General features: G+C 39.9%; 1 protein-coding gene across 1 annotated transcript in view; it reads left to right on the forward strand.

Moving 5' to 3' along the window:
* LOC126259225 (spermatogenesis-associated protein 7 homolog) overlaps positions 1–23,413 on the forward strand; it is a 107,178-nt gene extending 83,765 nt beyond the window's left edge. The window contains exons 8-9 of the mRNA XM_049955842.1: positions 581–710; positions 21,941–23,413. Coding sequence (XP_049811799.1) covers positions 581–710; positions 21,941–22,669 — 859 coding nt within the window. The 3' untranslated portion in view covers positions 22,670–23,413. The remainder of the gene's footprint in view (positions 1–580; positions 711–21,940) is intronic.
* The last annotated feature ends 794 nt before the right edge of the window (positions 23,414–24,207 follow it).

The raw sequence follows: 24,207 nt of genomic DNA on the forward strand, positions 1-24,207 counted from the left end.
TATTGTCTCTCTATGCAACATTTCATCAGTTTATTACTTCTTCTTGTTGTTCAGTTTAAGGGCACACAGATATAGAGTAAATTAGAGTTGACTATACTTGTTTATTACTCAGAATTTTCTAAATGTCAGGATTCCTGTCTTCAGAAGTGAAAAATTGGTGTTGAAGGTGGTCTGGTTTTATGTGTGTGTGCTGTGGAGGGGGGGGGGGGAGAGTGGGAGTATTGGATGCCAGTCCATATCATCTGCTGCCTTTTCTGTCTTAGCTAGTAATGCCCTTGGCAAATTTGCATTATCTCAGCATCCCTTATGAAACTTTGAGGGGAGAGGGATGGGAGACTCACCCAATTGACTTCATCGCCAGGTAACATTAATCCACACTCTCTTCAATTGCAGATTCCCAATGTACACTAGCATGGTACAAATGAAACACAGCCAAGTTAAAGATTTTAGTGTGAATGCATTCATCTTTTAGATAGCAAGACATTGCTACCAAACTGTGCAATTTATGTATCTATTTTTTTTAATTAACCTGCAGATGCATGTCATCCTACCATATTATGAAAAACATTTTCTTTTCCAGAAATGATGCAACCCTCCAGTTCACTAATGATATTGTAAACACAATAATAAAAAATAATACTTTATCAAACAGTGGGATAAAGAATGTAATAAAGCTGTGCATGTCTGAATATGAAGGCAAACTGGATAAGGTAAGATGTTCACCATATTTTTCATTATGTGTTATACATTTATATTTTGCACCTGAGTAGAAGTTGACCTCGTATTCGGGTGAATGGAGTTTGCTATGACTGGCCATTCTATGTTGCCCATGGTTTTCCTAACTATTTCAGGCAAATTTCATGATGGTTCCTTTGTCAAGACCACAGCTGACCACCTATGTTATCCTCTTAAAAGTATAGTAGTTATATCTTCTGCTTGTGTATATTGTGAGCTATTTATTTTCATTGTATTGTGATGACAAATTCCATATCTTTGTGAGATGATTGCTGGATAAGTAAAGACATTAATAAAAACCATTTTCGTATTCACATTTTGAATCAATTAAAACCCCTGGAAACTGAGAGGTTGTGGAGTTGAATCCTGGCCAGAGTAAAGGAAATTTCGTTCTACTTTTAATCTAATCTTTACCTCCCAATGATGTAAGAAGTTGCCAAGAATGACACATGTATCAGATTCCATGTTAAACTGTAGGTCCCCTTTTTTGATAACTGGAGCAGTTTAGGGACATGCAAGCTGTCTGAGTGGTGTCCAGTCAAAGAATTGCACTTTACCATTGAGTCACACACAATTATTATTATTTGTTGTTATGAGGCTCATATCAGATCTCTACTGTTGCTTAATGAAATAACAAGTCCTATACAGGGTGTCTGGATTAAACATATAACAATCTAAGATATAATAATGTGAAAGGTATTTGAGATATTTATTGACGGTTTGTGTCTACAAGTATGGTAACTCAGAATATTTCCTGTGTTTGCCTGTGGCAGTTTGTACGGCTTGTGCATGCGCGTAACTGTTTTATTCACATAAACGCATGTCAGCAGCTGTGTGGACTCCACTACAGACTGCAGAAGGTACTTTCTCTTATGCACCTAAAGTCTGTTACACAGGTACGTTGTTGTTTTCGACATAAATATGGACTGTAGCCAACTGATGATGTTCCCATTTTAACAATCAAGAAAGGGAACAAGTGGCTTTGGGAAATTGGGACTTTGCTTTTGATTTTGGGCCACCATGTTGAGCATGCAGTTCCAGAGACTACTTTTGAATTAATTCATGTCCCATTGGAGCCCTCATAAGTCAACCTGACAAGCAAGTAGGCCATTACAGTTACCTCGTTCAACTGCACATGATGTCATCCATAAAAGGTTGCACCTTTGGGTGTGAAAACTGCAGCTTCTTCGCAAAATCAAGCCTGAGGACACCAACTGCAGCTTCATCATAAAATCAGGCCTGAGTACACCCCATGACAGAAACATTTGTGGAGACAATTCTGGCAAAAATGGATGAAAATGAAGCATTTCTCAATTGTGTCAGTTTCTTCGGCAGTACTACGCACTTCTGGCATAGTAAATACACACAATTGACACATGTGGGAAACTGAAACCCCCCTCCCCTCCCCGTCTCAAGTAGTGGTAGAGTGCAAATGTGGCTCTCTGAAAGTGAATGTGTGGTGTGGATTGTTGAAGGATAGGGTTATAGACCTGTTCTTTGTGGAGCCTACAGTTATCGCAACAACGTACGTAGACATGTTGGAGCTGTATGTTGTACCACTACTTCGACGTGATGTGATCTTGCAACAAGATGGCATACCATGCCAGTTTGCAAACATTGTGAGGGATTTCTTGGATCATGAGTTTCCTGATCTCTGGATTGGGAGAGATACTCCATTTATTGCTTGTCCCCCTAGAAGCCCAGACATAATGCCACTTTTATTTTTTTCTGTTGACATTTATCAAAAATCAATTCTACCAGATACCAGTTCAAGACTTGCCAGATCTGCACCATGGCAAACATGTAGCTGTTGCAAACGTTATACCTGCGGTGCTGCAAAACACTTGGAGAGAAGTGGAATAGAGATTAGATGTCTGCCACACCACACAACAGTCCTTTCTGGCCAGTTGTCTTCAGTTATTCGTTCCTTTGAAACCTATGTTGAAAATAGTGTAGGTGTGTTTCTCCTGTCTTAAGGCTTCTGCAAAGAAAGACATTCTTCTTCTGAGATAAATATATGACACTGTATCTATCTTCATGGAAATAATACCTCAAAAATTCTTGAAGAACACCATTGCCTCTGAGCCAGTGTTTGTTCTATTACTTACTAATATCACTTATCTCTAGATCCCAAAAGCTATTTGTCATCTTATCAGATGTCATATTCAAAACATTTTGAATGAAGTGGATGTTGTGTATTAATGATTACACCCATTCTTTTCCTACTAAGAAAGAAAGAAATGGAAGGCTGTGGTTCAATGCCTTGTTTACAGAGGTGTCATTAAAGGCAAAGGATGTGTTTGGAATTGGGAAGGATCCAGAAGGAAATTGGTCCTGACCAATTTAAACCAACCTAGTGGGCATTCACCTTACATGATGTATGGAAACCATGGAAAACTTAAATCTGGATGGCCGTTCCTCAAATTGCTGCCTTCTTGAATGTGACTGCAGTGAATTACTATGCACCACTAAGGATGTGTGTGGCGAGGGAGAATGACCAATTAAGATGTCCTAACTGGTTGTTAGAGCTCACAGTCTCCCATTAGTGATTTTCTCTTGCTACTCACTGTGACTATGACGTATTGGGTTCCATCCAGGCACCAATGAAAAAGACTTACACATCAGCTTTCAGCCAAAGCCTTTGTCAGAAAAGGAAACACACATACATTCACAAGCTCACCTCACATACACGACCACCACCTCTGGTAGCTTGGACTGGAATGCATTTGCCACATAAAACAGAAGCAAGCAGTCTGGAGGGGGTGGAGAAGTGGAAGAGATAGCAGGGTACAAGTGGGGGGAGAAGAAAGCATTGTCTGACAGAGTGTGAAGGAACTAGACCTTCGGCTGTGGGGCATGGTGTTGGGAAGGAGAGGGGTAGGGGAACAGGGAGTGAAAAATGAGAGTAGCAAAGAAGGGTGAGTGCATTGGCAGAGGGTGGGAGATGAGAATAAGGAAAAGATGATAAGACAGGGGGAATGGAGAGTGTAGGGACACTCTGTTACTGTAGGTTGAGTCCAGAATAATTTCGGGAGCGAAGAATGTGTTGTAAGGATAACTCTCATCTGAGCAGTTCAGAAAAGGTGGCGGTGTAAGATGGCTCAGGTAGTGAAGCAACCATTGAAATCAAGCATGTTATCTTCGGCTGCATGTTGTGCCACAGGGTGGTTTACTTTGCTCTTGGCCACAGCTGGGTGGCAAGTCATTCATCCTGGTGGACAGCTGGTTGGTAGTCCTACCAAATATACACTGAAGAGCCAAAGAAACTGGTATACCTGCCTAATATTGTGTAGGGCCCCCAGGAGCATGTAGAAGTGCCACAATATGATGTGGCATGGAATCGACTATTGTCTGAAGTAGTGCTGGAGGGAACTGACATCGTGAATCCTGAAGTGTAAGAGGGGTTAGAGATCTTTTCTGAATAGCACATTGCAAGGCATCCCAGATATGCTCAATAATGTTCAAGTCTGAGGAATTTGGTGGCCAGCAGAAGTGTTTAAACTCAGAAGAGTGTTTCTGGAGCCACTCTGCAGAAATTCTGGATTTGTGGGGTGTTGGATTGTCCTGCTGGAATTGCCTGAGTCCATCCGCACGTTGAACATCAATGGATGCAGGTGATCAGACAGGATGCTTACGTACGTGTCACAAGTCACATTGTATTTAGATGTATCGTGGGTCCCATATCACTCCAACTACACTCGCCCCACTCCATTACAGAGCCTACACCAGCTTGAACAGTCCTGTGCTGACATGAAGGGTACGTGGATACATGAGGTTGTCTCTATACCCGTACACATTCATCTGCTCAATACAATTTGAAACGAGACTTGTCCGACCAGGCAACATGTTTCTCGTCATAAATAGTCCAGTGTCTGTGTTGACAGGCCCAGGCGAGGCGTAAAGCGTTGTGTCGTGCAGTCATCAAGGGTACACAAGTGGGCCTTCGGCTCCGAAAGTCCATATTGATGCTGTTTCATTGAATGTTTCGCAAGCTGACTCTAGTTGATGGCCCAGCATTGAAATCAGCAGCAGTTTTTGTTGTAACAGTGACTGTTCCGGTTGCGGGGTGGCTGAGAAAGCACGGCGGGACGAAATGGAGAGCGGCCCGCGAACAAACAAACGAACGGAAAGGACGGACACAAAACGACGACGGACGATCGAGAGAGACCTTACGACGACAACGTGCAAGAAGCAATGGGGAGACAGAGACAACCAAACGAATGCAAGACATCCACTAGTAATGAAAATAAAGAACGGTAAACAAGCTGTCTGTTGTCGAGGCAATATGTCAAGATGCACGCAACGATTAGACTCACTGGCTGAGCGAGAGACAGGTGCTTAAATACATGATTGGGGGCACCGCTGTTGGCCACTGGGACCATGTGTTCCACTGTGGCGCCCTCACATTAAACGTGGGCCAGGAGGCGCGCGCCCGCCACAGCTTACAGCGCGATGGTGCGGAGATCTCTAGGGGTCTTCGACATCCATGCCGTCTGGCGCGTATTCCAAATCCGCGATGCGCAGTACCAGAGTTTGCGGAAGGGTTGCACTTCTGTCATGTTGAATGATTCTCTTCAGTTGTCATTGGTCCTGTTCTTGCAGGATCTTTTTCCGGACGCAGTGATGTCAGAGATTTGATGTTTTATCAGTTTCTGATATTTACGGTATACTCGTGAAATGGTCATACAGAAAAATGCCCCTTCGTCGCTACCTCAAAGGTGCTGAGTCCCATCACTTATGTGCGGACTGTAACACCACTTTCAAACTCACTTGAATATTGATAACCAGCCATTGTAGCACCAGTAACCATTCTAACAACTGCAAAAGACGCTTATCGTTTTATATAGGCGTTGCCGACCGCAGCACTGCCTGTTAATTTATCTCTTTATTTGAATTTGCATACCTATACCAGTTTCTTTGGCGCTTCGGTATAAAAAGCTGTGCAATGACTTCAGCAGACCCAGTATATGACATGGCTGCTTTCACAGGTGACAGCCTGTGATAGGTTAGGATAAGCCTGTGACAGTACTGGAATGTGGATGAGATTGGGCAGGTCTTGCACCTGGTTCTTCCACAGGGATATGATCCTTGTGGCAAGGATTGAGAATTGGAGTGGCATAGGGATGGACTAGGATATTGTGGAGGTTGGGCAGGAGACAGAACACCACTTTAGGAGGGGTGGGAAAGACCTTGAGTAGGTTTCCCTAACGTCAGGTCATCATTATAGGTGTTCAAAGCCTTGACGAAGGATGTGGTTCAATTGTTACAGTCCAGAGTGCTATTGGGTGATGAAAAGGGCTCTCCATTGTAGGTGATTCTTCAGTTCTTGTTGGTGGTGGAAGGATTGAAGGGTGTGAGGGGAAATGGTACGGGAGATCTGTTTGCAGATTAAGATTGGGGGACACTGCCTTTCTGTGAAGGGCTTGGTGAGACCATCAGCATACTGGCCAAAGGATTTCCTGTCGCTGAAGATACTCCAAGACATCTGTTTTCGTTCTTAAACAACCTCAACACCTTCTCTCCCATCCATTTCACCTGGTTCTCCTCAACATGTGTGTCACCTTCCTGAACATTGATCAACTCTTTGATGGCTCCATCAAGAACTCTGTCTACATTAGACCCTGCAACCACCAACAGTACCTGCATTTCGACAACCGACATCTCTTCCAAATCTAGAAATCCCTCCATACAGCCTGCCACGCTGGATATGCGTATCTGCAGTGACAAGAACTCCCTTGCCCAGTATGCTGCGAGTAATGCCTTCACGGACAGGCACTATCCTCCAGACATAGCCCACAAACACATCTCCCACGCTGTTTCCCCTCACACCCCCAATCCTTCCACCACCCCAAGAATCAGCTACAAAAGAGCACCCCCCTTCATCACCCAGTACCAATCCAGGCTGGAACATCCTTCATCAGGGTTTTGATTAGCTATCATCATGCATCAAGCCCTTAAATAAGGAACAACCTACGTTATCCTTGCCACCCCTCCTAAAATAGTGTTTCGTCCCCCACCCAACCTCCACCATCCTAGTCCATCCCTATGCTATCACCAGCCTAACACTTGTCACAGTGATTACATCTCTGTGGAAGACCCAGTTGCAAGACGTGCCCAATGCACCCACCCAGTATTTCTTTTCCAGGCTTATCCCATCAGTGGCTGGGTCATTTGTGAAAGCAGCCGTGTCATGTACCAGCTCTGCTGCAAACATTGTGCAGCTTTTTATATGGGTGTGACTATCAACCAGCTGTCCACCAGCATGAATAGCCACTGCCAAACTGTTGCCAATAGTAAAGTAGATCGCCATGTGATACAACATGCAACTGAACATCACATGCTTGATTTCAATGGTTGCTTCACTATCTGACCAATTTGGATCATCCCATCTGCCACCAGCTTTTCTGAACTGCACAGCCTCAGCCTACAGTTGCCACACCTCCCACCCAACAGGTTCCACTCACTCTGTCGTATCATCTGCACCCTGTTCTTGTCTTCCACTCTCTTTGTGTGCCACCCTCTGCCACTGCACCCGACCATCTTTCCCCGCTCCTCTCCATTTTTGCTCCCTCCTCCCCCCACTCCCCAACTTCCACAGCCTCCCGTCACTAAGCCTAGTCCCTGCACACGATGCCAAACAGTGCTCTTCTCTTTCTCCATCTGTATCCCTGCCACCCTGCTGTCCCTTCCCCTTCCCTGCCCAGTCCAGATTGCTGCTTCCATTCTACAAGACTGTTGCATTCCAGTCCGAACTGCTGGAAGTGGCGGTCATGTGTGCATGAGGTGTGGTTGCTTGTTTGAATGGTTGTATGTGTGTTTCTTTCTCTGACAAAGGTTTTGGCCGAAAGCTAATGTAAAAGTGTCCTTTCATTGTGCCTGTCTACAACTAAACGTGTCATATTTACAGTGAGTAGCAATTTAGCTTTTCCTTACATAGTTGACATTCCAATCTGGAGTTTCCATTGTTTGAGTTTGCCTCTCAGATGCTGTAATAGAAATGTGAGACTTGTTCAGACGCCCCATCATTTCAAAACAAACTTTCCTTCTCAAGTACAAGGAGCTGAAAGACGATTAGAAGGAAGTTATCTTTGTTGTTATAACTTCTGTTAGGTTTAATCACAAAGATTCCATATTGTCTGTTGACTGAAGCTTGCCATATCCCAGTAGCTAAAATGGCGTGTGTCATTTTAATCTTATCAGTAGTCTTGTGAACCATACATGGTGTAATGTTTCTGACCTTATGATGTTTTTGTGGTATTTCTTAAAGGTTATATGTGTACTGGATGAAAATGTATTGTCACAAAACCTATGGTGACTCTTCTGGCTTTAGTTACCATTAAAGTTGTACATAACAACCTTTCCCCCTGACCTATGGCAGTAATATAGCAGTTAGACCTCCTCTCATTATGGTATTGTGCTAAATACAATACCAAAGTCTTCGTAACTATGAAGGAAACAAGTATTCTTCTGTAGTCAACAGATGCTGGTAAATTCCAACAGGCCATTTTCACTCAGTTGGCTGATGCAACCTATCTATGGTTTCTTGCATGAAAAACAGCCCACAGCCAAGGGCATTATTGCTGCAAGGGATTGGTTGGAAATCACTTTTTATGTCAGTAAAAGGCTGGTTCCTGATATGATGATCTTCTGGGCTTTCACACACTTGCTTTGAACCTTACCCCAGAAATGAACAGCAACTGACAAAGTATTGTTCTGTGGCAATAGTTCCACCATCCCACTTAGAAGCATCCCAGTTGCCTGCTTCTTCACATTGTTCTTTTTCTTTAACAGAGTAATTCCGTACGTGGTTCACTTTCATACAAAGATTAAGTTATATTGTTTCTTTACATAAATATGTTATAACAGGCATATTTATTTTTATTGAAGTATTGTTTAAATGATGCAAATAATTCTAAAATCTAATATTTACTTTCAAATCTCTCCACCAGTGACATGTTTTTTCTTGGATTGATTGAGGATCTTGCCATTATTTCTTAGCATTGTATGTAAAAGTTTGGAAACATCCATTTTGACAGATTAGAAGCAATGCTGTGTAATATGACGTATTTAAAATTTTGCACCCGTTTATGACAAAAACATTACAATCTTCCTCTTTCATTTGAAGCATTCTCTTACTTTCAGTTGATGGTAGACATAGTAAATGTGGTAGGAACTTTCCTATGATGTAATTGGTACAGGAGATATTTAAACTGTTTTCAACTGGCAAATCAAATCAAATTTTTATTATCACATAACATGCCTGATGCTTTTATTTTAAAAGCCATAGTTCTAGAAGTGGCTCAGTTTCAGATATTAACAGAGACTCTTTACACTTAACCCTTAACATTTTTGGAAATAGCATTGCCAAAATTACATTTTTTAAAAGCAAGATAGACTTCTTTTTCTTGGGAAAATTAGAGCTTTTAAACAAGTTGTATTAATCCTGCAACAGACATTTATTTTTGGGGTCTAATTTTTTAATGCGCTTTGTCTTTTAAATCTTAAATGTGGAATATGTTGCTAAATAAATTATTTATGTCATGATAAACAACCAAATATGAGTTGCACTTTAAAAAATAATAATTGGAAAAATCTTTTTCATAAAAGAAGTGTGAAATTACAGATAATTACTGCATTTCATGGTCTAGGCAAAAATCCCGTTCCAACTTCAAATTCATGGTGTTTTTTTCCATCTTTTTCTATAGCTTCCAGAACTACTTCTTCCTGGTGGCTGAGTGGACATACTTGCTTATATCTTTCTGGGTGCAACTACCAATTTTTTAATTCTTTTGTTTGATCAAAAATATTGATTTATTTGTATTCGCAAAGATGTCAAGGCAAGTGTACTGCTACGAATTGTTACATTTCAACAGGCAGTTTGCAGACGTTGTGAAACTTGGGGCTATAAAAAAATCTGAATTTTATTTGCCTCGTTGTGTCTGTCACAGAAAGAAAGTGTTTGGCCTTGACTTTGGAATAAATGGCCTTATCTCATTTGAAACATAAGTTTTTGTGATGAATACTTCTAAGACATAAGAACAGGATGTATACGACCCGGGAGATCCAGGAAAAACCCGGGAATTTTTTAGAATTCGGAATTTTTCATTGTTTTAGTTTTCAGTTAAATGTTTGTAATTTTGGCTGGTAAGAACCAGTACTCTAACAAAGGATATTACTGAAACTTCTGCAAGTTTCGCAGGAGAGCTTCTGTAAAGTTTGGAAGGTAGGAGACGAGGTACTGGCAGAAGTGAAGCTGTGAGGACGGGACGCGAGTCGTGCTTGGGTAGCTCAGTTGGTAGAGCATTTTCCCGCGAAAGGCAGAGGTGTCGAGTTCGAGTCTCGGTCCGGCAAACAGTTTTAATTTGCCAGGAAGTTTCATATCACCGCACACTCCGCTGCAGAGTGAAAATCTCATTGTGGAAAGAATATTACTGTATCCCGTTACTACAGAATAATACTGCAGCAGTAAAACATGAACGAGAGAAATTACGAAATTAAAACTTAAGTTGCAAAGGAAATGCGCCATATACAACAATGCTTCATAACAACAGATTGCCTCCGATGAGCGTGACGTCACAACTGTTTACATTAGATTCATTTGAGCAGTTGCGAGCGGGCTCATGCGCATGCACAGTTGAGTCGTGTATGAGTAGTACCTTCACCCGCTTCTGGCTCCTGAAGTGTGGCTCTTAGCTGTATAAGCAGTAGCAGCAAGCAGACAGATGCTACCCGTAAAAATTTTAGATGCGCCCAAGCTACCAGTTCATGCACACGCACGAAGCCTGGATCTAGGGTCCTTAGTGGGGGGTTGAGGGGCAAACTGGGATGTCTGTCACAGGCAGCAATTTCAGGGAGGGGACGCCAAATTCATATTCTTGACGGGAAAAAACCTTGTTTCACAAAGCATCTAGCATCCAGCGCACGTTGGTATATCGATTATTCATATGATTTTGAAACACATTGCTGTTGATTTCTTAACATTTTAAACATATTCCAAGTTGATTTCTGAATGAATCAAAGTTGATTTTTGAATGCATGCGTAGTGTATGTGATGTCTCTGCCAGAGGAATCTTGGTTGCCTCTAGAAATAAACTTTCCTGCAGACAAAAGCGCACGGGGCTATATGAGCTGAGCGGAATAAAGCCAATCGTTGTTTGTTATGTGGTTGACAGGGTTTGCGAATGATCAGCTTTGTCATAATTACTAGCAAAATCCATAGATTCAGACTACCAGAGTGCAAATAAACGATAAACAGGAATAACAGTTAAGAAAGATTACATATTATCTTCTCATTGAATCCAAGAAAATGAAATTTTGACAGAAAAGTTTTGGCCAGATCACTACACTTACTAGTAGTCCCCACCTAGCAGCTGCTTAAGGTCAATTCTGGGAGTAGCGCGAAAAACACATTGTACGGACACGTAATAATGCCTAATCAGAGAATAAATGCGGGATAACTAAACCAGTGATTGTGGCAGGGTTAGTGAAGCTATCCAGAAAATGAGTTTTAACACTGGCAGGGATAATTACAGAATTAGCGATGACAAGATTGTTTGTTGGAATGAGGAAGGAGAAGAAATGGGGACACCACACAAATTATGGAAGAATATGACGATTCCAAATTTACACAAAAATTTTGTACTACTACTTTTCGATCTCACGCTTGAGAAGCTGGAGCATATGAATGAAATGTAAAACTATTTCCGAATCTAAAGCTTTTTGCTTGTAGTATGCCTAATAGGCATCTGATATTGGTACTTCATAAATTATATTCTGTCGTGCTATAAAAATGACCATTTGTACCAAAACAGTCTCGTTTATTTGGTGTATGTTACAACTGCTGCAATATTAGACAGGCCTATTTCATTTCATCTAGCAGACAGTGACAAAATAGACGTAATCAGATTGAGAAATCACACCAGCCTTTTGTTACTATTTGTATTTATTTTTTTAAAGAGGGGCAGGCCGACTGGGAGCAGGAGAGGCACCACAGGACATTTTAATTCCCACTGTCGTGAATATAGTTTGATGACATCCATTACAAAATGCACACGTTCGAATTCCACAGAGCAAAATACAGTGACATGCGATAGAAGAAACGTCACTGCGCTTTGGCGCACTGAAGACCAAATATCATGTCTTACATTTCCTCAAACATTTGTGTTTTATGTACCAGACTGTTCAGAAAGATGTGTGCCACAATATGAACATTTCTTGAAAAGTCAATTTTTTTAAATTTTTGGCCTTCTATCTCAAACGCTTGGGGCGGGGGTGTTCGGAAATACTGTAGATCCGGGGTAGATGCGCAGAGCAGTCTGAGCTGTAGTGGGTAGTCTCCACATGACCTGTGTTTACGGTTAGTGATTTAGATGTGTTACACGTACGAACATACGGGCTTCCTGCGTCATTGTAGCTGCACAAGAGCGGTGACGCCTGTTATCTGGCGCTCTCTGGCAACTGCTGAAACTGATTTCTTAAATCACAGAGCATTTGACTCTCATTTAAAATTCAACTCTTTGAGGACAGGCCATTTAGAAGACTTTTGAGCCCAGAAGATTACATTTGTGTTATGTGTCTCAAAGTGTAACACATTCAAAAGAGATCAACATTATATGTGAAAGTTTAGCTTCTCTTGGAGCTTCTTAATCTATAGGCAGTGGAGAACGGGCGTGGTAATTATGATGATAAATAATCACACACTCTCCCGTCACTTACTATGAATACTTTTATTCTCGCAGCGTACACGCAATGTGTGTAGCATAGAGCATGCACTACAGAGAACTGATCTGGTAAACATACAGCTGTTTTCGCTGCCGTAGGGTAGCGATATTATTGTGGGATGAGCCAGTGGTTCTACGTCCCCACAAATCTTAGAGACCAATATTATACGTGAAAACTTTGCTTTCCTTGTTGCAACACTTGTGTATAATAATTTAAACGATTAACTATTCCTATTTGTGTGTTTATGCTACTTAACAGTGATGTTCCTGTTGGCTGACATCATGTGTCCTGTGCTCTGAATATCCGTTGTCATCGGATGGCGAGAGATCACATGACATGAGCTGTGACTGGCTTACAAAAGTGCATCGCAATCTTGATTTCAATGCTTCGGAAAGTAACATGCGGTATTTAGTGGAATTCACATTTATACTTTCGTAATATGAAAATGTGCAGTGTACGTGTTGCTACACATCAACGATCTTTCCAAAATGTATCCGCCCCCTCCTCCCAAGTTTCTTTTCCTATAGTGCCGAGAAATTCTACGCCAGTGTATAAAACCATAGCTATTCAAAGGATGTATAACTTTTACAGTTCCACGGGAAATTATACTGTCACTTAACACGGAAAAAGTGTATTTTCACCCGGGAGAAAATTTATTTTTAACTGGGAAATTCGGGAAAAATCCAGGAATTTTTTTTTTTTTCCTTGTCTGCGTATACACACTGGAGAAGCAACAATTCATTGTCTTCACCTACCCTACAGGTTCATCATCAGTTAACAGTCTTGGTTTATGTGCCCATTTTCCTGACAGCATATGCAGAAGGAATCTACATTCATGTTGTTCTTTTTCTTTTTCTTGGACTTTGTGTAAAATATGAAACTTGGCACTCGGTTCACTGGTGAAGACACGTCTGCTCATATCATGCATAGTGAGAACTCCTTTCATGACTTCACTCAAAAAGTCTGTTGACCTGGTTAAAATTCCTTGCTGAACATTCTGCTGTTTCACCTAAATAAGCTAGTGTTTGCAGATTTATTTAGGAAATGTGTGTAACAATTTAGGGATAAGTATTCTTTCACAAGAGTCTACATGCTCCTGCAAGATTTGAAATCAGTGGACTTAATATAGACTGCATTTAGCACTTACGACTGTCTGACATGATTGTGCAATTTGTCCAAAATTTCCAGATAGCATTGTGTAATCCTTAATGTAATCTGCGTGAAAGGCATTGATACTTTCTGGGATGATTTCTGCAGCTACATAATAACAATAGCTAAAGAAGTACTAGATATTAGCAAAGACAGGCTGGTGGAACAATGTTTCAAAGAGCGGTAAACATCAAAAGCAGGTTCCAATCACCTTCCAGTAAGTAAGGGCCAAAACTGAAAATATGTATTGCAACTTCTCAGGAATGGTCATCAGTTTGAAAGCGTAACAGCATCTGGACCGTGCACTGATAACATCATCCAATCAGTTAAAGTTCCTTAGATGATGATAACACCCACAGCTTCTAGAGATAAAGACATTGAAAACTGTATAAAAACTGGGTGGTTGAAGTGGAAGCCACTAACATGAGTCATCTGCAATGCGAAAAATGCCTATAGAGGTCGAAGGAAAGATATATACAAAGACGCGATAAGACCAGCTCTGATGTATGGTTCAGAATGTTGAACCGTGCACAATTAGAAAGATGGAACTGAAGGTTACAGAGACAGGGATTCTATCCTGATCTGTGGGAGTGGCTTTAAAAGATGATACTTAAATTTATTGGTGAAATTCATGGAAAGTGTAGCTTGTGTGTACAGAAGATTGCTCACAGAACACTTGTGCAGTCCATTTTTGAGTACTACAAGTGTGGGTTCTCCACAAGGTCAGTGTAAAAGGAAAACATCAAAACAATTTAGAGGTACACTGCTAGATTTGTTACTGGTAGGTTTGATCAACACACAAGGATACGGAAATTCTCTTTGAACTCAAATGGGAATCCCTGGAAGGAAGTACACACTCTTCTTGTGAAACACAATTGAGTACAGTGCATTTTCCATTCCATGCAGATGTGTATTTATTCTTATGGGAACTTTAACAGGAAAAAGTAATTGTTTGAAACAGATTTTATATACAGGCATGTCTCTTTATACTGACTTCATACAATTTAATGATGATTTCATTATATGCTGTTTTGTATGTCAATTGTCATGTAGTATCGCATCGTGTAAAGTAGACCATGATTTACCAATAAAAACATTGTCAAATATCAAGTAATACTCATGTTAAGCTGTGATTGAACATGACATTTACTTGTGAATAATTTAATTAACATGAACTGCAGTGAAGTGAGTGTTGAGTTTTTGTTTTAAGCAGGAAGAAGTAAGTTTGGATGTTATATCGTACACCCGAAGTGTATATCTGTAAGCCTAATTTTTGCAGCTCATAAATAGCAAACATTTATGTTGTCTCAACTGTGTTATTTAATTTACGTCAGTTTTTAAATTTAAAATTTGTGTTGCAATGCATGATAACTCTGGACGTTGCTGTTGGGGAATAAGGCAGCTGTATTTGGACATTGTGGATTGAAGTTCCATTGGAGTGATCATAAAGAGAAACTGAATGGAGAACTCAATGAGGCTCTCATGGAACAGTGGGTTATGAAAAAACAGGAGAGCTTCGTTAAACAAGGATCAAGGATTTGTGCCATTCATGCGGAATTAGATCACGCAAAACTTCAACGAAATAAGTTGAAGAGGGGAAAGACTGTGGAAAATTGGAAAAAGCAACAAATGGAAAGACCTCTTTAACATCTTCAACTACATTTGAGCTTACAGTTTTCAGCAAGTTTGACTTGTTACTGGAAGTAGGGGTGGAAGAGCCTCATCCAGCTGTGGGTCGTAGTAGGGTGTAGTGGACTTTTGGTAGAAACTAACTGTAGATTGCTAACAAAAGAGATTGGAAGGAAAAAAAATGTGCTGCTAAACTGTAGTCCTGACATGATTGTAGGCCAGATGATACAGAACAATTTAGGGACAGGGTTCCATGTCACATGTATCATGAAACCAAGTGCAAGCCTTGGCCAGGTGACAGAGGATGTAGGGAAGTTGTGTAAGGATTGTGACAAAAAGGATGAGATGATCATAGTGGGCGGAGCAGGGAACAGCCCCACTAAAGACAGAAACTATAGCATCAGGAGTGACCTGATGGAACAGAAGTAGAAACTTTAAAAACACACACACACTCTGGATGTGGTAAACACGGAGTTGAGAAGTAAAAGTTTGGATTACAGAAGAGTTGCTTAACTAAGAGTTACTTTTACATGTTCACTCATAAAATTATAAAATCATGAAATAACAAAAAAGCACCCGTTGGTATTTTCTGTGACCTGTCTATGGCTTATGACAGTATCCTCCTAAATATAGTGAGGTAGAGCCCATCAGTTGATGTTGTTTCTGATAAACACAGTGCAGAAAGTTGTAATTAATACTTAAACCAAAGTATGTGGAGGAGAGTCTTCTGGCTTGCGAGACATCACTTATGGTGTTCCACAAGGTTCAATCTTATGTCCACTATTGTTTTTAATTTATTATTATTATTATTTATGATTGGACCCTATCAGATCCCTCAACGCTATTAGGATTCAGTCTTTGGAGTGTCCAAGCAGCTCTCATGTTTTATCTGTGGATTCTTTTTCTTTCTTCAGTCCACTTTATTCTTGGTCTAGTGGTGACTTAATTCTCTTGCAGTACTTCCCATCTGGACTCACATGAGCCTCCCTAAATCAGTTTTGACTTACTGGACCCAGGAAATGGTTTTGAGTTGTTCTACATAAATCATGATCTTCCGAGTGAGTCTTGTTGTTGGGAGTCTGTGGATATGCCCATAAAATCTCATTCTTCTTTCCCTGTTGTCTGTCATGATATTTTTTCTGTCTGATTGCTGTTATTGTCTACTAGTATTGAAAGATGTCCAAAGGCAAATAATTTGAAGTCATTTTTGTCACTTCCAAATCATATGGGTTTCCAACAGTTCCAGCAGGTTGATAAGCTTCAGATGACTTTCCCCAATTAGTTCTTTTTGCAGCAGACACAAATTTTGCAATCAATCCAAACATACATACACTAAGAAAAGAAGTGGTGTGTTCTTAAAACTATCTGAATGGTTTTATGCAAATGGTCTGTCTCTCAGTTTTAAAAAGATGAAGTGTATTCAGTTCTACACCTCAAGTGATACTACATTAGTGATATGTAAAACAAGCAGAGGAAATAAGTTTACTATTATTAAAATTACTTGATAGTTGATGTCTTTCACTTACTGCTGCAGTGTTGTCATGTCAGCTGCCGGCTACCGCTCAGTTGTAGGTGACACAAACAAGACAGGTCACTTCACAAATGCTGGTAATGTGTAATGCGGAGTAATGTTGGAAGTTGCCACCACAAGGTATGTCGGAAATGTGAGATGCTATATCAACAGCTGATTTTAAGTGACCAATAATTAAACTGCATCAAGCAATGCTTTTTGTAGCCCTGTATTTAAACTCTTGTCCTAAACTACTCACAACCTCTTGATGTGCAATGTGTCTCAGAAAATGGTGGTCAACAATCTGTGGCAGAAATAAAATCATAATTGCTTTGTTCATGGTGATTAAAGCTAACATCTATGAGTGAACTCAAGACAGAAAAAATTCAGTTTCAGCACTAAAAGGAAAATGTAATTTCTCGCTATCTTTGGCTACCTGAAACTATCCTCACACTGGCTACACGAGCTGCTGCATTACTAACCAGTAAGCAGTCCATGTTGGCACTGGATTGCAGATTATAGGAGAACAGGTAGATTCCAAATGAAAAAGGAATGATTGATAGGAAGAAAAATAAGAGTAAGTAAAAAAGTCAATAAGGTAATGAAAATGACACGCAAACTATTAAAAACACTGGGTGAAGTTGTTATATCTATAACTGTGCTGACCTGGTTGCTATCATGAATAGCAGCCTTCAAAAATTCAGCTTCATGTAATGTCTTGCAAAGCTTATCACGTGTAAGCTGTGATTTCGATAACTGTGTATTGACAAGGAATTGTGGTCTTATATGGAAGTATCAAGTAGTGCTTGTTTAGTGGCACGTATGAAATATGTGTGTGTGTTTGTGTTGTTTTCAATGCAGTTATCGTGTGTGATGAAATAAAAGTGCCAGACCCATGATTTGAGATCCGAACACACAAGAAAGGAAGCTGGACAAGGAACTGGAAGTGAACCGACCAACTGTTATGGCAGTTTGGCAATGGAAAACAGTTGGGGTGTGACGCTAAGTGCTCTGGTTCGAGGAAACCAGATCCAAAGCGTGGAGGTCAACTGTCAAGCAATTTTGATTGGACTGTAGCGTGAAAGCTTCAAAATTTTCAGGTGCCCATATTTCACATTGATGAGGATTTGAAGTGGAAAAAACATATTCTTGATCTTCTATAACAACTCAGGCCAGCTACATTTGCACTTTGAATCATTGCAAATCTTAGGGAGAGAGAAATTATTAAGTTAACATATGTTGCATATTTTCAGTCAATTTTCATTGCTCAAAAACATGGTACAAGAATTGTATGAGGTGCACCCACGGTTATCTTGTAGGCATCTGGTTAAGGAGGTAGGTATTTTGGCTACTGCTTGACAGTGTGTGTGTGTGTGTGTGTGTGTGTGTGTGTGTGTGTGTATCATGAAGTTTGTTGTACATAACAAACTACAGTTGAAAAGGAACAATTATGTGTATAATTAAAATACCAGAAGAAAAAATGACATTTATTATTACACATTAAGGTTGACTTTAGCCCAAAAAGGGGTGCACAGTGCTGCCACTAAAATATTTCATCATTGACCTGTGATATGAACTGTCTCACAGACATAACAGGAATGCAAAATGTATAGGCATCACAGTTGATAGAATGCTCAGTCACAAACAACATCTATTAAGAACAGCTGCTAAAATCAAAACTTTGTATAACAGTCTCTAGAAACTGTGTGATACATCATCATGGGGATCCTGTGCATCATTGTTCGTTTTTTCAACTCTGGGATTGGTTCACCTTTTTGTGGAATGTTTCTCCTCACCTTGGGAGCACATAACTTGGTGACACACAGTTCAACCGTATCATGTACCTTATAATAGTACAATCAGACCCGCACCAACTTTATGGCTACCCATCTCCATCTTTGCAGCAGGAAAGTGCACTTGTATGGGAGCACAAAAAATTACAGTAAAATTCTTATCTCCCTGTTCACTCGGATATTCCAACCATTAGCAAAGGAAGGCTTCGCTCTCGTCACCCATCCCTAGCAACTGCAGTGATGTTAATTGATAATGGCTGGAGACTCACATGGCAGATTAATGCTACTGCAGAACAACTAAAGATGTCACGGATATCAACCACCCACCTTGCTTTGAATTGCTATGAAAGATCTGGCTGATTCTTAACTGAATAAGAGTCAACACTGGAAAGTGTGCCAATTCTCTGTACAAAAGGAAGAAAATAACTTCTCCAAGTTGTGACTGTGGCACGGGGAAGCAGATTGTTCACTATTTAATTCAAGAACCCTCTGAGAGTTTTCCCTCGTAATCCAACAGAGTTCATGGTGGTGATGCAGGTATCAGTAGACTACAGTTGTGGCTTGGATATTATTTTGGAATTTGAGATAATTGTAAATATTTTTATGGTAAGCTATAAAAAATAAATAAACCTGACAAGCAGCAAAAGTGAAATTTATCCACCCAGAAAGCCACGCTGTTTAAAGTGTCACTTCTGGGACAGGGAGGCATTCTGGCCTCAGATTGAATTTGCCAATTAACAGTGAGAGCTGGTGTGCCAGCCAGTCTGGATGTGATTTTTAGGCAGTTTCCCCACATCTAACTAGGTGATTACAGGGCTGGTACCCAAGTCTGCCTCGCACATTTAGAAGACTTTTGTCCATTTTCACATCAATAACACTACGTGCACACAGTTGGGTTACACATATTCTGATGGAATCGATGACCTCGCTGTTTGGTCCCCTCCTCTAAATTAACACTGCAACCAACACATATTCTGTCCTGGGCAGGTAACGGGTGGCGAAAGGAAGGGCATCCAGCTACCTGTGCCAAATCCATTAAGAGCCACAGCAACCCTGTGCCAGTGTGGTATGAAAGCACAAGAAAAAAACAAGAAGAAACAGAAAAATTAAAATCTGAAAACAAATTGAAAAAGTTTTGTCTTTGGCAATTCCTCCTATTCCGCAGCAGCTGGGGTAACTGCCAAACCACCCGATATCACAATGCACGGTAAACTTCAATATATCCATTTTGGATGTAAACTGCCAGCAGTATCCCTCCTTGAAGATGCGTGGGGTCCATTTGTAACAGTTTACATGCACAAGCAGTAACACCACAACCACCTTCCAAACAGTTTGTGATTATAAACTACTTAACTAATAAAAATACTTTCAACTGTCGCAGCCATCATTTTTTTTTTTTAGGTAGACATTGGATGAAACATCACTTTACCAAAGTGATATGTGAGGCTGCACTATTCAACACTTTACATCATTTGTGGCATAATCACATTTATGTACACTGTCATCTAACAAAAGAAGTCTGAATAAAAAAAACTCTAAAACTGTCATTCTTAATGTTGTCTTAAACATATTGCTGATTAATGCATAATCTATTCAGCTGTAATGCATACACTCACGGAATGCATGTGTCAACCTAATGTTTGAATTACTACATTTACAATGTTACGTGATTTTAGTCACTGTTAGTTTCATTTTCATGATAGTGCCAGAGACTGCATAAATAGTGAAATCAACAAATTTCATAAAATCATTAGAACCAGTGTGACCAACTACTCTGATAAGTATGCCCACAAAGTGCATAACATCAGCATTTTCTAGGTGATATATTACTTTTTTCTAGTGTACAGCAGCCTCAATTCCAATTATTCATTATTTGTTTTGATGCTGAAGAAATGACATTTTTTTATTGAAATATTGTCAGTATTAGAGATAGCCACGATAATCCTTATGATGGTGCCAGCAGTAACTATCTGCTAGTAAATAATTATTGATTTATACATATTTTTGTTAGATTTCAACAAATATTCACTTGTTACTAACAAATACGAGGGCGGTTCAGAAAGTAACCTCCGATTGGTCACAGTGCGGGTTGTGGGGGGAGTAGCGACGCCATCTGTGCGTTCACGCACTCAACAGGTCAGTCGGCATCAAGCCGTGGTCGAGTGAACGTCGTACCTGCGCTAGTTTAGTTTTTGTGGCAGTTTGAAATGTGTGCTGCAATAGAATACCCCGCCAGATGTGAAGTGCGTGCTGTCATAAGGTTTTTTACAGCCAAAGGATATTCTGCAGCAGCTATTCATCGTGAGCTTTGTGCCGTGTACGGACCAAGAGTTATGAGTGAAGGAGTTGTCCGTGAATGGGTATGTTTATTTAAAAGTGGACGAGAAAACGTTCATGATGAAGAGAGGAGTGGTAGACCATCATTGGTGACTGACGAACTCGTTCAGACAGTTGATGCAAAAGTTCGTGAAAATCGACGTTTCTCAATGTCGGAGTTGTCTACTGGTTTTCCACAGATTTCTAAGACTCTCTTGTACGAGATAGTGACAGCAAGATTGGGTTACCGTAAGTTCACAGGCTGGCTCCAGGCACAAGCGGGTGATTTTTATGCAGAAGGAATTCCAAAGCTTGTCAAGAGATACGATAAGTGCCTCAATCGCTATGGAGACTATGTAGAAAAATAGTGCAAAGATGTAGTTGTAAGATGTATATATTAAAATATTTTTATTTAACTTGGTGTATTTTCTTAAATCAACCGGAGGTTACTTTCTGAACGGCCCTCGTATAATGAATGCAGAGTATTTGGAACAAGTCGTGTTTGTTTTTGACACAGCATATTCAAGAGTGCTGCATCTTCTTGTCTAACTAGCAGTCCACAGGAGCACATTTATTTTACTTGTTGTTTTTTAAATCCTCATCCTGTTAGCCAGGGATTTGACAATTTAAATTATGTAAATGGAGTTCGCAGCTCGTGGTCGTGCAGTAGCGTTCTCGTTTCCCGCGCTCGGGTTCAATTCCCGGCGGGGTCAGTTATTTTCTCTGCCTCGTGATGACTGGGTGTTGTCCTTAGGTTAGTTAGGTTTAAATAGTTCTGAGTTCTAGGGGACTGATGACCATGGATGTTATGTCCCATAGTGCTCAGAGCCTTTTTTTGTTGTTGTAAATGGAACATACTACAAATTTCATTGTCTTAAAACAAAACCTCATGTTTATATTGTAAGGTAATTAGATTCTCCTTCTTATGATGGCAGTACCATCTTTTTTTGTTAAGTGGACAGATTTTTATTTCTACTTACTGCACTGGTAGCCTATTTGCATAAACATTGTTCTTGCATGAATCCTTATGTTCTGCTGTACCTTTTTTCTCATGTAATAAATTAAATCTATCTTTATCTTTTCACAGGTAAAGATGATTCAAGAAGTGAAAAAATTGATGGAACAGCTAGATGTGGAGGATGAAGATGTATATGAGGAGAAGTTCCCGGAAAAGGAGCCGCCTTACAGATCATTTGTTAGGGACAAAAACTGTAAAAATACAAATGTACCTAAGTGTAATGTTGTTATAAACAGTATTACAGGAAAGACATCCCCTGAAGAGACAGGAATATGTGATCCGTTTGACGATGACCTGTTGCTGCAAGAATACAGGTCAGAGCTAAGAAAATTGGACATTGATCCAGAGAACTACTTCTTTCCATTGTCCAGTGGCGTTGAAATGGCTGTTGAATATATGTGTGCATACCCATTCACAGCAAATACTACTTCACAGGATATTTTAGAAGAGGAACTGTGGTTACATCCATTTAAAATAGACTTTTCTTTGGATACAGAATGTAAAAACAGTAAACTGCAGTCTCAGGTGGAATGTGACCAAGATGGCTTCACAGATGAACAATTAGGAAAGTTTTCGTGTGTGAATGATCCTAATAACATTAGTAGCAGTAGTACAGGTAACAGCAGTAGATACCTTATCCACAACAACTCAGATTGTCAGCTGCAGGATATTGAGCATTTAATGGATCTGCAGTTAGGGCATCAGACTGCACACACTTCTATAAACAAAAATTCAGAAGGTTCACAAATTTTATGTTTGTCTGAAATGGTCACTGAGTGTAAGTTAAGCGATGTGTGAGTGCTATTATCACTAGGCAGGTCACTGAATTCCTTGATAAACAAAACATATTGTGTCGTGCATCTCTAAAATGGTTGTATTCACAAAATGAAGGATTGCGATTTGACTAAACATTTCATTACACTCTTTAGTTTCCAGTAGCACTTATTTCATGTTGGAAGCTGCATAAGTTAAGTGCAATCAGAAACAAGATGCAGAATGTGAAACCAGAAAACATAGGTTCACATTTTAGAAAAATGAGCATAGAGAAGAGAGGAAAGATTGGTGAAGAGTACAGAGGAACACAGCATAGAGTATTGAGATTCCTGGGACCATCAATGAATGACCAGTAGACAGAAGATTGTAATGCTTCCCAAGAATTTGAATACTGTATGCTATATTCTACTTCATTGTACCTGCAGGATCTAGTCATAAATTGTGTGCCACTTAGTCTTATCTTTATCACATTTTACTAATTCTGTCATTTCATGCTCTCCCCATTCCTGATGAACTTTTGATTCTGAAAACTTAGGCTTACACTAAGTGGCAGCTTTTGAAGTTTGGATGGTTTTACCAATATCTGTAATTTTTAAGTGCTATCATTTTAGCTTTATTTCGGTTTTACTTTCAGGATTTCAGTCCTGACTTTGTTGAACATTTTTAATTTTTAGGTCATAATCAGTATTAATATTCTGCAGTCTTCTGCTGTGTGTTGTTGCAGTATTAAGATAACTGGTGCAGTTTTATATTGTTCCTAGGATGCTTGACTTAATTATTTTTACACAACTTAACTCCATATTTATGTAAAAAGTCTAATAAAATGTTTTTATGAAAACTAACATTTGATTATATTCCAGTATGACACTTCATAATCTCAGCACAGAAGCCAGAATTACTATCCATCTTCAGTTGTAACTGGTTTTTCTTTGCATGTTTTTCAACTCTTGAATGAGTCATTGACATGAAATTATGCAATAATTCCTGTAAAATGTTTATAACAAGTTACAAAAGGAAAAGTAGATGAAAGAGCAGTTGTACTATGAAAAGAGAGGAAAAATATTCTTCAAATTTGTAAACAAAACACTAAATATACACTTTACTCCAGCATAGGAATGTTAATTTATATAGAAATTGTGCTATTCACTAACCACAAGATCCAAAATTTATATGTAGCATAGTACATTTGATTAGCCAGAACATTATGACCACTGATCTGCTATCGATATAAACCCATCCAGGTGATAGCAGCATCACCTGGCGAGGAATAACTGCTAGTCAGACACATGCATGGTGCATGTAGTATCAGTGAGCACATGTGCGTGTGTAGAATAGGGAAGGCCCGTTATCTGTCTGAGTTTGACCAAGGGCAGATTGTGATGGCCCCAGAGGCTCAGCATGAGCATTTTGATTTTGGAAACTGCTCAACTTGTCAGGTGTTTGAGAACAACTATCTTTGGTGAGTGTCTTCAATGTGTGGTGAAACCACTTCTAGATATTGTGGGGTTGGGCGACCACCTGTTATTACAGGTGTTAGATGTTGCAGGCTGGTAAAATAGGAC

The sequence above is a fragment of the Schistocerca nitens genome, chromosome 1 (assembly GCF_023898315.1).
Source record: "Schistocerca nitens isolate TAMUIC-IGC-003100 chromosome 1, iqSchNite1.1, whole genome shotgun sequence".
Lineage (NCBI taxonomy): Eukaryota > Metazoa > Arthropoda > Insecta > Orthoptera > Acrididae > Schistocerca > Schistocerca nitens.